The sequence below is a fragment of the Neoarius graeffei genome, chromosome 13 (genome assembly GCF_027579695.1).
Source record: "Neoarius graeffei isolate fNeoGra1 chromosome 13, fNeoGra1.pri, whole genome shotgun sequence".
Lineage (NCBI taxonomy): Eukaryota > Metazoa > Chordata > Actinopteri > Siluriformes > Ariidae > Neoarius > Neoarius graeffei.
The window spans coordinates 42,491,447-42,503,169 of record NC_083581.1 but is presented as its reverse complement, the minus strand read 5'-3'; the positions used below and the strand labels follow the sequence as shown (position 1 = coordinate 42,503,169).

Below are 11,723 nucleotides of genomic sequence, written 5' to 3'. Positions count from 1 at the left end.
AAGATGGCGTCTGTCACAATCTGGATCGGCTGTGACGTCACATGCAAGTGCTCCATACCTCCCCCCTCCCATGATCGCCCCCTCCCTCACCCCCCTTCCCCTTGAGTCCCAAGTTTTCGTGTTGTATTGTGTTATTTTGTGCTTATGTGCTGAGGTGTTTTTTTAATGTTCCCACACTGTACTCCCCATAGGAGCATAGTGTGGTGGTTGCTTTTTTTTCTCCTCCCCTTCCCTCATGTTACTCTGTATTCTTCATCCCTGTCTTCCTGTCCTGTCTATTCCCCCTGTGTCAATTGTATATATGTATATGTATGGACGGGTTGACAGCTAATTTCACTAGTACTTGTGACTATGTGACAATAAAGGCTTCATTCTTCTAAACTAACAGAATATTGTTATTAACCCAATTCTGGATTTTTAGTGGTTAGGGGACATTCCACCGAATGGGTGCCATTTGCTTGTTGTCCCACTCCCAAATTAAACTTAATTTGTTATATATTTTCAACACTGATTATAATAACACACATATTTAACTATTCAAAATGTGTATTGGTCAACCTCAGGCTACGTTACAAGGTTTGGAAGTCAAAGATGGCCGCATTTTTTTCAGTCCTGTTACCAAAACTCTGAAAGTAACAGGACTGAGTTTTTAGCCAAGGATTAGCTAATACATGGAATTAAGCCACATGGCGTCATCGCTAATAGCATGACCACACTTAGCACATTCTAGTGATTTACCAAAAATCTGTATTTTTAAAATAAACAAATATAATCTCAGAAATAATTTAAGTAACAGAACAGTATGTTGACATTGACCTTATCAGTCAAAGTTAAAAAATCATCAAATATACAGAAAAGTAAATGAGAGAACTAACTTTTGGTCCTCCCATGGCCTTCAGAAGACACAACTGATGTAACTTCCTGTTGAGCATGTGATTTATGGAATGTTCCAAATTTGTCAGATGGGGTAATATGTTTGGGTAATAGGACTGAGTGAAAACCCAGGGACACGACTAAAATGTGTATTTTAACTAAGATATTGTGGATTTCTTTTGAAAAAAAAAATATATTTAAACCATGGATAGGATATGGAGTCACACAACAGTGCAAAAGAAATACTGTTTCTGAAGGATTTTAATCATAATATTTCATAGTTAAGTATAACGTTAGAGTGCGGGGACAGGTAACACATGCTATTTTTCAGTGTTTTAGGTAGTTTTTATTAATCCTTACAATTATATATCTTAAATTTGAAATCAGATCAATGTGCAGGACATTCTGCGTAATAAGGAAATGTATTTTAAAGTACATTTTTATGTGCATTTATACATATAATTTTCTAGGGACGGAAATGGCACCGATTCGGTGGAATGGCTCTTAGCACTGTCGCCTCACAGCAAGAAGGTTCTGGGTTCAAGCCCAGCGGCCAGCGAGGGCCTTTCTGTGTGGAGTTTGCATGTTCTCCTCGTGGGTTTCCTTCGGGTGCTCCAGTTTCCCCCAAAGACATGCAGGTTAGGTTAACTGGTGGCTCTAAATTGACCGTAGGTGTGAATGTGAGTGTGAATGGTTGTCTGTGTCTATGTGTCGGCCCTGTGATGACCTGGCGACTTGTCCAGGGTGTACCCCGCCTTTCGCCCGTAGTCAGCTGGGATAGGCTCCAGCTTGCCTGCGACCCTGTAGAACAGGATAAAGCGGCTAGAGATAATGGATGGATGGATGAGGACTAAAAGCAATTGTTGGAAGAAAGGGGATTACTATTTTCTTAATTTAATTTTAGATCTATTTTGAAAAGAATTTAAAGTTTTAGACCGCCACATCATTTATAACAGATTTTTCAACAGTATAATTTTGCTATGATAAATGTTCATATTGTAGACTTGCACACGTGTACTGCACTGGTTATGTATTGAATCTGGATATTGAATTTTAATCAAGTAGGATGCTTTTGCGCGTGCGCGACGGATTAGCGCATGCGTGATACCGACAGGCCGGAAATCATCTCGACTGCGAATGCGCGGCGCAAATCGAGTAGGAGACTCGGATCGGGTAGCCACAGGATGAAAACCTTGGAGTTTTATCACATGTTGCAGAAATATCTCATGGAGGGAGAGTTTCTCCCAAACTGCAATAGAAGAGTGCGGAGTGATATACGTCGTGCGTGTGACAAATTCATCATCAAAGGTAGCTGGGCTAATATTTATGCACCGCGTGTGTGCTCGGGATTTAGGTCCTTTCTGCGCTGAAAGAAACAAAACCGAAAGTTGTAAGGCAGGAACAAATTTATCAGACAAACATGACCCTGAGGAAATGTTTTGAAAGTGTCGAATAGTCAACCGAGCCGCACTGAATCTTATTGTGTTTGGCTCGGAGTCGAATCAGGAGTGAATCGAATCGTTATTTGTTTAAGGGTGCAGTGTGTGAGATTTGTGAAAGTTATGCTGCATTCAAAGCGAGGTTGCAACTTGTAACTCCCAACCATTAAAAGCCAAATAAAATCACCACAACAGTATTCTTCTGCAGTTTCCCCTTGGGAATTAATAAAGCAATCAATCTTGGAGTTGCTTCCCTGTTTACAAAGTGACGTCAAATCAAAACTGCCACTCACAGCATCACATCACACAGCAACACTTCTCATATAAATGATTGCATTATTTATAGAAGTATTACCTCTAGCTCAATCTACATACGTATTAGCTTGTTAAATCTACAGCACTAACTCAGGAATTCGCTGTTATGAGGAGAAAAATGCATCACTCATTACAGTTCGCTAGCTAGCTTGTTGCTAACAAAAGACAAACAGGGAGGCGTCCATGAGTCCCCGCCCCTTTTAATCTGTTCAGTGTCGAGGTTGGAAGTGATATAATTCCAACCAGTGAATTATTTCCTACGAGGTGAGTCAAAAGCAGGGTTAAATTGCTAGAACTGAACAAGATTTTGTTTTTTACTCATTGAACCCACGGTTAACACATCATCTAAAAAAAAAAGTACCGTCTCCACAGGTCTAGCGCCCCTGCTGGCGCTTTTTAGACTAGTATTTTTTTTAGCCCCGCCCATCCTCATGTACTTCAATGACAAAACAGCGTTGTGATGTTTTTTTTTCTTCCAGGTCACTTTTGTCGTCTAAACTATATTTCCATCCTACCGTCTACATAATTAAAACAGTCTTCCTTATGCTGATATCTGCACATTTTAAAAAAATTCCCCCAGAAATTAGTTTTTAAAATGTTACAACCCCGATTCCAAAAAAGTTGGGACGAAATACAAATTGTAAATAAAAACAGAATGCAATAATTTACAAATCTCAAAAACTGATATTGTATTCATAATAGAACATAGACAACATATCAAATGTTGAAAGTGAGACATTTTGAAATTTCATGCCAAATATTGGCTCATTTGAAATTTCATGACAGCAACACATCTCAAAAAAGTTGGGACAGGGGCAATAAGAGGCTGGAAAAGTTAAAGGTACAAAAAAGGAACAGCTGGAGGACCAAACTGCAACTCATTAGGTCAATTGGCAATAGGTCATTAACATGACTGGGTATAAAAAGAGCATCTTGGAGTGGCAGCGGCTCTCAGAAGTAAAGATGGGAAGAGGATCACCAGTCCCCCTACTTCTGCGCCAACAAATAGTGGAGCAATATCAGAAAGGAGTTCGACAGTGTAAAATTACAAAGAGTTTGAACATATCATCATCTACAGTGCATAATATCATCAAAAGATTCAGAGAATCTGGGAGAATCTCTGTGCGTAAGGGTCAAGGCCGGAAAACCATACTGGGTGCCCGTGATCTTCGGGCCCTTAGATGCCACTGCATCACATACAGGCATGCTTCTGTATTGGAAATCACAAAATGGGCTCAGGAATATTTCCAGAGAACATTATCTGTGAACACAATTCACCGTGCCATCCGCCACTGCCAGCTAAAACTCTATAGTTCAAAGAAGAAGCCGTATCTAAACGTGATCCAGAAGCACAGACGTCTTCTCTGGGCCAAGGCTCATTTAAAATGGACTGTGGCAAAGTGGAAAACTGTTCTGTGGTCAGACAAATCAAAATTTGAAGTTCTTTATGGAAATCAGGGACGCCGTGTCATTCGGACTAAAGAGGAGAAGGATGACCCAAGTTGTTATCAGCGCTCAGTTCAGAAGCCTGCATCTCTGATGGTATGGGGTTGCATTAGTGCATGTGGCATGGGCAGCTTACACATCTGGAAAGACACCATCAATGCTGAAAGGTATATCCAGGTTCTAGAGCAACATATGCTCCCATCCAGACGACGTCTCTTTCAGGGAAGATCTTGCATTTTCCAACATGTCAATGCCAAACCACATACTGCATCAATTACAGCATCATGGCTGCGTAGAAGAAGGGTCCGGGTACTGAACTGGCCAGCCTGCAGTCCAGATCTTTCACCCATAGAAAACATTTGGTGCATCATAAAACGGAAGAGACGACAAAAAAGACCTAAGACAGTTGAGCAACTAGAATCCTACATTAGACAAGAATGGGTTAACATTCCTATCCCTAAACTTGAGCAACTTGTCTCCTCAGTCCCCAGACGTTTACAGACTGTTGTAAAGAGAAAAGGGGATGTCTCACAGTGGTAAACATGGCCTTGTCCCAACTTTTTTGAGATGTGTTGTTGTCATGAAATTTAAAATCACCTAATTTTTCTCTTTAAATGATACATTTTCTCAGTTTAAACATTTGATATGTCATCTATGTTCTATTCTGAATAAAATATGGAATTTTGAAACTTCCACATCATTGCAGTCCGTTTTTATTTACAATTTGTACTTTGTCCCAACTTTTTTGGAATCGGGGTTGTATTCTAGTATAAAGTAAGAAGGTGTGGATACATTTTGGAATCAAGTGATTAACAGCTTTCCCAGAAGAGACTGACTGAAGAAAGAGAGCATGACTTTATTCATCACACACTTGTGAAATTTCCCCTCTGCATTTAACCCATCTAAAGCAGTGAACATGCATGCACATGTGAGCAATGAGCAGACACACACATACCCAGAGCAGTGGGCAGCCATGCTAACAGCGCCCAGGGAGCAGTTGGGAGTTCGGTGCCTCGCTCAAGGGCGCCTCGCTCAAGGGCACCTCAGCCCAAGGCCGTCCCATATTAACCTAACCACATGTCTTTGAACTGTGGGGGAAACTGGAGCACCCGGAGGAAACCCACACAGACATGGGGAGAACATGCATACGCCAGTCACCCAGCTCATTTCACCACAGAATTTATCGTCATATAACTACTTATTTGAACTTTTCTGGACACGTGCACTCATACAAACTCTTAGGCATTTCTATTAAAAATGTTTGAAGCATCAAAAGGTTTCAAAGGAAAAAGGCTAATCACATTAGTACATATAGTCACCATGATGGCAATATTATTTCAGTATTAATGACAGCCAGCCAGCTATCAAAATGTGTGCAAAAGCCAGTTGTTCGTCAGTGAAATCATACACTACCAATAACATTAGGATGGATTTTATAAGTAGATAAATAAGATAAATAGATAAGTAGATAAATAAGTTTTTAACTTGCCGTACACTGCAGAATACGGTCTAAACCAGGTCCTCTTCCCGAAACCTCAGTTAACCGGTCAGTGAATGTCCAGCTGATAAATGTTCTTATTAGACTCTTGCATAATAATGAAATATTTCCGTCTCCAACTGAATTTAAGATCTTTATGCAAATTTGTTCATTTTTTAATCTCTAAATTTGTAGTTTATTTCTTTTATATATATCCTTTTTTGTATACTTAGTACTTTTGCACTACTCCTTCATTGCCTTTTTCTCTTTATATATTTTGCTGCTGTAACAATGTAAATTTCCCCTTGTGGGATAATAAAAGGCTATCTTATCTTATCTCTGGATAGATGTCAGATTGATTACCGCCATGAACACATTCTGCAGTGCTCAGGCAGGGAGTGGGTCTATCAAAAGATTGGGGTGTAGTTCTCTTTACCGCTCATTTCTACTGCACAAACTTGGAGAAGAAAGTCTCTACTGTGCAGACCCTGGTTGCAAATTTGACAACCTGGCGGAGGTATTGTAGCGTTATTTCTAAAGAACGGGAGTGAATGGAGCCACACCATCAATGTTTTCTACAGTTGATGAGTTAGCATTAGCAAAGACTGTCAACATCACTGGATATTCTTGAATGTTACAACTCTATACACATGGCAGAATTGTCCTCAGTGATTTTTGAGGAAGTGAAGGGGTGTTGGGGTCAATTTTTTCAGCCCTAGAATACACTTGTGTTCAGACTGAAGTTTTTTTCTTTTATCATTTCTAAAATTTGCTCCACATTATTTGTTCTAGTAAGAAATTAAAAATATTGACACTTGCAGCTTTATATCACCTGAAAGATTGATTCATTTCACACCCTGATTCAACATTACAGCAATGTTAGGGAAAATGCCTTAATGTAAACATATATGATGTAATACTGTATTTCCTTTTTTGACAGATGGCCGACTGTATTATGTCGGACCTAACAAGACATACATGCGCCTGGTGGTCATGACTGAGGATGAAAAGAAGTTTGCCCTAACGGAGTGTCATGGTAACAGAGAGACCGGCAACCATCATGGTGTAAGAGGCACCAGAAACAGGGTTATTGCTGGCTACTACTGGCCAACGCTTATAAAGGATGTAACAGAGTGGGTACGTTCTGGGCATTTATGATTCAAGGTGCAGGATTCCTAGGTATTACACAACTTTAGAACTGAGGCATCCCTCTACCATTATATACACAAATATATCAAAATAACCACACAATATTTAAAATGTAACACAATATAATATTTAAACTAGACCCATAACACCTCATGAAGGGTCAGGTAACATCATTAATCCTGTTTTCCCACATAGTGACTTTGACTAAAGCTTGTAACTTAGAATTCCTGACTTCTGGGTCGTTGGAAAAAAAAAAAAAAAAAACACCGCTTCAACTTGGAATTCCTACTCAGATAGCCAGGAAGGTGTCCTCAGCCACATGAGGTCATATCACCAGACATATCTGTTTGTTAAATCTATAACACTGACTGTACATTTAGCTGTTTTGAGAATGTAAATGCATGACTCACATTAGCTCACTAACTTGGTGATAATAGAAGACAAACATGTAGGTATTCAGGTTTTTCCCCACTTTCTAGCTGAAACTCAGATCGAAAATGACGTTATTATTACAAGTTCTGATTCCCACTTCTGAGTTAAGTCAAATGTAGAATCTATAGTTGCTTGTTGTGTCTGTCCTGTGTTTGATTTGTCTGGTTTTTCATTGTGAGCTACTCATTTTGTCTCCTGTTTCATGGAATGGAAGTCACAACATTTGGAGTTTGATCTTGAAGATAAAAAAATCTTATCAATTAAAATATGTGATACACAATTTGTATTCATTTATTAACTTATTTTAGGTGAAGTCTTGTGAGCACTGTCAGAGCAACACCAGCAAGACGGGGATGCCACCACTGCATGCTGTGCAGGTATTAGTGTCTACGCTTTTGCTAAAGAAAGATAAATGTGTTTTGGGTTTAAAAAAAATTTCCTTGGGAAGTGTAGGGCCTCTGACATTTTGGGAATTTTACTTTAAATGAGATTAAGGTCTGAACATGAGATTTATAAAACATTTGCCATATAATAAACAAATTACTAAATAAGTCTTTGTGAATTAATCTAGCCACAAGAATAAACATTTATACATACACTCACTGGCCACATCATTAGGAATACCTATACACTTGCACGACTATTCAAATCAGCTAATCATGTGGCAGCAGCACAAAATATAAAACCATGCAGATACAAGTCAAGAGCTTCAGTTATTAATCACATCAAACATCCAGCGTGTGGTAGTTATGCAAGCAGAAACATCTTGTTGGAGGAGAATGGCCAGACTGGTTTATGCTTACAGGAATACAGTGGGGCAAAAAAGTATTTAGTCAGCCACCAATTGTGCAAATTCTCCCACTTAATAAGATGAGAGAGGCCTGTAATTTTCATCATAGGTACACTTCAACTATGAGAGACAGAATGGGGGAAAGAATCCAGGAAATCACATTGTAGGATTTTTAATGAATTAATTGGTAAATTCCTCGGTAAAATAAGTATTTGGTCACCTACAAACAAGCAAGATTTCTGGCTCTCACAGACCTGTAACAACTTCTTTAAGAGGCTCCTCTGTCCTCCACTCGTTACCTGTATTAATGGCACCTGTTTGAACTCGTTATCGGTATAAAAGACACCTGTCCACAACCTCAAACAGTCACACTCCAAACTCCACTATGGCCAAGACCAAAGAGCTGTCAAAGGACACCAGAAACAAAATTGTAGACCTGCACCAGGCTGGGAAGACTGAATCTGCAATAGGTAAGCAGCTTGGTGTGAAGAAATCAACTGTGGGAGCAATTATTAGAAAATGGAAGACATACAAGACCACTGATAATCTCCCTCGATCTGGGGCTCCACGCAAGATCTCACCCCGTGGGGTCAAAATGATCACAAGAACGGTGAGCAAAAATCCCAGAACCACACGGGGGGGCCTAGTGAATGACCTGCAGAGAGCTGGGACCAAAGTAACAAAGGCTACCATCAGTAACACACTACGCCGCCAGGGACTCAAATCCTGCAGTGCCAGACGTGTCCCCCTGCTTAAGCCAGTACATGTCCAGGCCCGTCTGAAGTTTGCTAGAGAGCATTTGGATGATCCAGAAGAGGATTGGGAGAATGTCATATGGTCAGATGAAACCAAAATAGAACTTTTTGGTAAAAACTCAACTTGTGTTTGGAGGAGAAAGAATGCTGAGTTGCATCCAAAAAACACCATACCTACTGTGAAGCATGGGGGTGGAAACATCATGCTTTGGGGCTGTTTTTCTGCAAAGGGACCAGGACGACTGATCCGTATAAAGGAAAGAATGAATGGGGCCATGTATCGTGAGATTGAGTGAAAACCTCCTTCCATCAGCAAGGGCATTGAAGATGAAACGTGGCTGGGTCTTTCAGCATGACAATGATCCCAAACACACCACCTGGGCAACGAAGGAGTGGCTTCGTAAGAAGCATTTCAAGGTCCTGGAGTGGCCTAGCCAGTCTCCAGATCTCAACCCCATAGAAAATCTTTGGAGGGAGTTAAAAGTCCATGTTGCCCAGCGACAGCCCCAAAACATCACTGCTGTAGAGGAGATCTGCATGGAGGAATGGGCCAACAGTGTGTGAAAACCTTGTGAAGACTTACAGAAAACGTTTGATCTCTGTCATTGCCAACAAAGGGTATATAACAAAGTATTGAGATGAACTTTTGTTATTGACCAAATACTTATTTTCCACCATAATTTGCAAACAAATTCTTTAAAAATCAGACAATGTGATTTTCTGAATTTTTTTTTCTCATTTTGTCTCTCATAGTTGAGGTATACCTATGATGAAAATTACAGGCCTCTCTCATCTTTTTAAGTGGGAGAACTTGCACAATTGGTAACTGACTAAATACTTTTTTGCCCCACTGTAACTACTCTGTACAACCGTGGTGAGCAGAAAAGCATCTCAGAATGCACACCATGTAAAACTGAAAAAACAAACATACAGTAGCGTTCCACTCCTGTCAGTCAAAAACAAGAATTTGAGGCTACAGTGGGAACAGAATCACTGAAACTGGATATTACCTGGCAGCAGTAGAATGACTCCATTGTAGCTGTAGTGATGTTATTCTCACGGAGGTCTGGGGATTGGTTGAAAGTGAACAGTCAAACGCTACTTTTCAACAAACAGGTAATGGGTTCTTGAACTGGTTCCGTTCAGGATTCTTTGAACCTTGGTCTTGCATAACAAACCAGCCCATACCATCACCAGTTTGAGCAGAACTGTTGTAACGAAGTCATCAACAGAGGAAGTTGCATAATGCACAACAGAAACATTAGTAGTAGCAGAATAGTGGAGCGCATTGATTCCCTGCCAGTTTTTATTCTCTTATTGCAGTTTCCCCCCCCCCCCCCCATTTCATTTTTCTCAAGATGTATCCTTTTCTGTTGCATTCTCCATTGCTGTGCTCTGCTTCTTCTTCAAACTAATGACATGCCCACTGATGTCATCATGGTACGCACTGAAAAAAATAACTGTTTTAGTGCGCGAACCAGAAGAGTATCTGTTCCCTGTTGGTGGAAAAGGGGTTAGTGTGTCATATCCCTGCTACCAAAGTCTTAAAGTTCAGCTTGACAGACTGTAGTTCCTGTGAGTGAGAGAAAGCAAAGTGGAATGCTTGAGTCACTGTTCTGCTCACAATTCACAGCACCTTGCTCTTTCTCTGGTAATGAGCTCAGGTCTGAGGCTATCCATCCTCTCTAACATCAGTGTAATGATAAGTGCAGATTCACCTCAACACCTTTACAGAGTAGAATTTGCCTCTGTGTATCTGCAGAAACCGGTTCCGGTGAAGGTTTTAGTCACCCACATTCCTGCCGCTGATGAAGTCTGTCCTTCAGAAGATCTATGTCCAACAGAGGAGGAAGACCTACAGCAAAGTAATGGGCTTCCCATAATTACAACAATAGAGAGTGCGACGTCTTCAGAGGAAATAAAGCCTTATTTCCGAGGTAGACTGTCACTCATTATTCTTGCAATGGTCTCAACTTTGTTTTCTTTATTTTTTACTAGAACTCAGTGGTCTGTTGTATTGCAGTGGTAGTAGGAAAGGTCCGGACACTTCTAGAGCCTCCTTTGGCTCAGCAATTGCTGGGTAAAAATAATGTAAGTACCTTCTAGTGGTCTGATTAGGCTGAGTAATGTTCAGCACCATGTAGCACCAAGGACTTGTAACAATAATCTTCACTGTTCGTCTATATCATAAACTCATGTGTTTTTTTTCCTGTGTACAGAATGACCAAAGCACACAAACCTCACACACACCTCAAGCACATTCCACAACAAGCGATCAGGTGAATGGTACTTATGCATGTGTTTAATTATAAATGTATTACAAACTACCTTGTCCTTGATAATTTATCTTTTTCCTTTATCTATTTCTGTTGAAGGAAGCAGATATCAATTGCATATATAAAAGATATTTGCTCCAAGAACTAGAAGTAAGGAAAGCAGATCTCCAATACACAAAGCTGAAAATCAGAAAACTGGAACTGGAAATAAAGAAAATGGAGAAAGAAGTAAGCAGTCAAATAAAGCTTTAAATTGTAATGTGCTCTTTTTTTTGCTCACGTTTTAACTGTTCCCCCCCCCCCCCCCCCCATAGGCTGAACAAGATCACTAAAACACATTTGTTTTGTAATACAATAAACATAAACTACAATAAGGCTGTGTGAATGAATCTACCTCCAACAGTAAATATTTATACACTCACTGGCCGCTTTATTAGGAATACCTGTACACCTGCTCATTCAAGGAGGCCTGGGGTGCAGTCAGTGTTCCGGTTCATCCCAGAGGTGTTTAGTGGGGTTGAGGTCAGGGCTCAGTTTCCCTTCACTGGAACTAAGGTGGCCCAAACTTGTTCCAGCATGACAATGAGTTCTTCCACTCCAACCTTAACACTATATCTTCATGGAGCTTGCTTTGTGCACAGGGGCATCATCATGCTGGAACAAGTTTGGGCTGCCTTAGTTCCAGTGAAGGGAAATTATAATGCTACAGTGTACAAAGACATTCTATACATTTGTATGCCTCCAACTTTGTGGCAACAGTTTGGGGAAGGA

At 40.3% G+C, this 11,723-nt stretch overlaps 1 protein-coding gene across 2 annotated transcripts; it reads left to right on the top strand.

Annotated features, from left to right (window-relative positions):
• The first annotated feature begins 1,988 nt into the window (after positions 1 to 1,988).
• Positions 1,989 to 11,398, top strand: LOC132896117 (uncharacterized). Of its 2 annotated transcripts, none has more exons than XM_060936831.1 (7): positions 1,989 to 2,181; positions 6,491 to 6,615; positions 7,440 to 7,508; positions 10,439 to 10,613; positions 10,700 to 10,767; positions 10,896 to 10,955; positions 11,052 to 11,398. In XM_060936831.1, exons 1-7 carry the CDS (start codon positions 2,058 to 2,060, stop codon positions 11,202 to 11,204), a joined length of 774 nt encoding a protein of 257 aa, XP_060792814.1. In that variant the 5' UTR covers positions 1,989 to 2,057; the 3' UTR covers positions 11,205 to 11,398. The 2 variants fall into 2 exon arrangements, with proteins under 2 accessions (XP_060792814.1, XP_060792813.1); XM_060936830.1 differs by having other exon boundaries at positions 6,491 to 6,687.
• Positions 11,399 to 11,723: the final 325 nt, after the last annotated feature.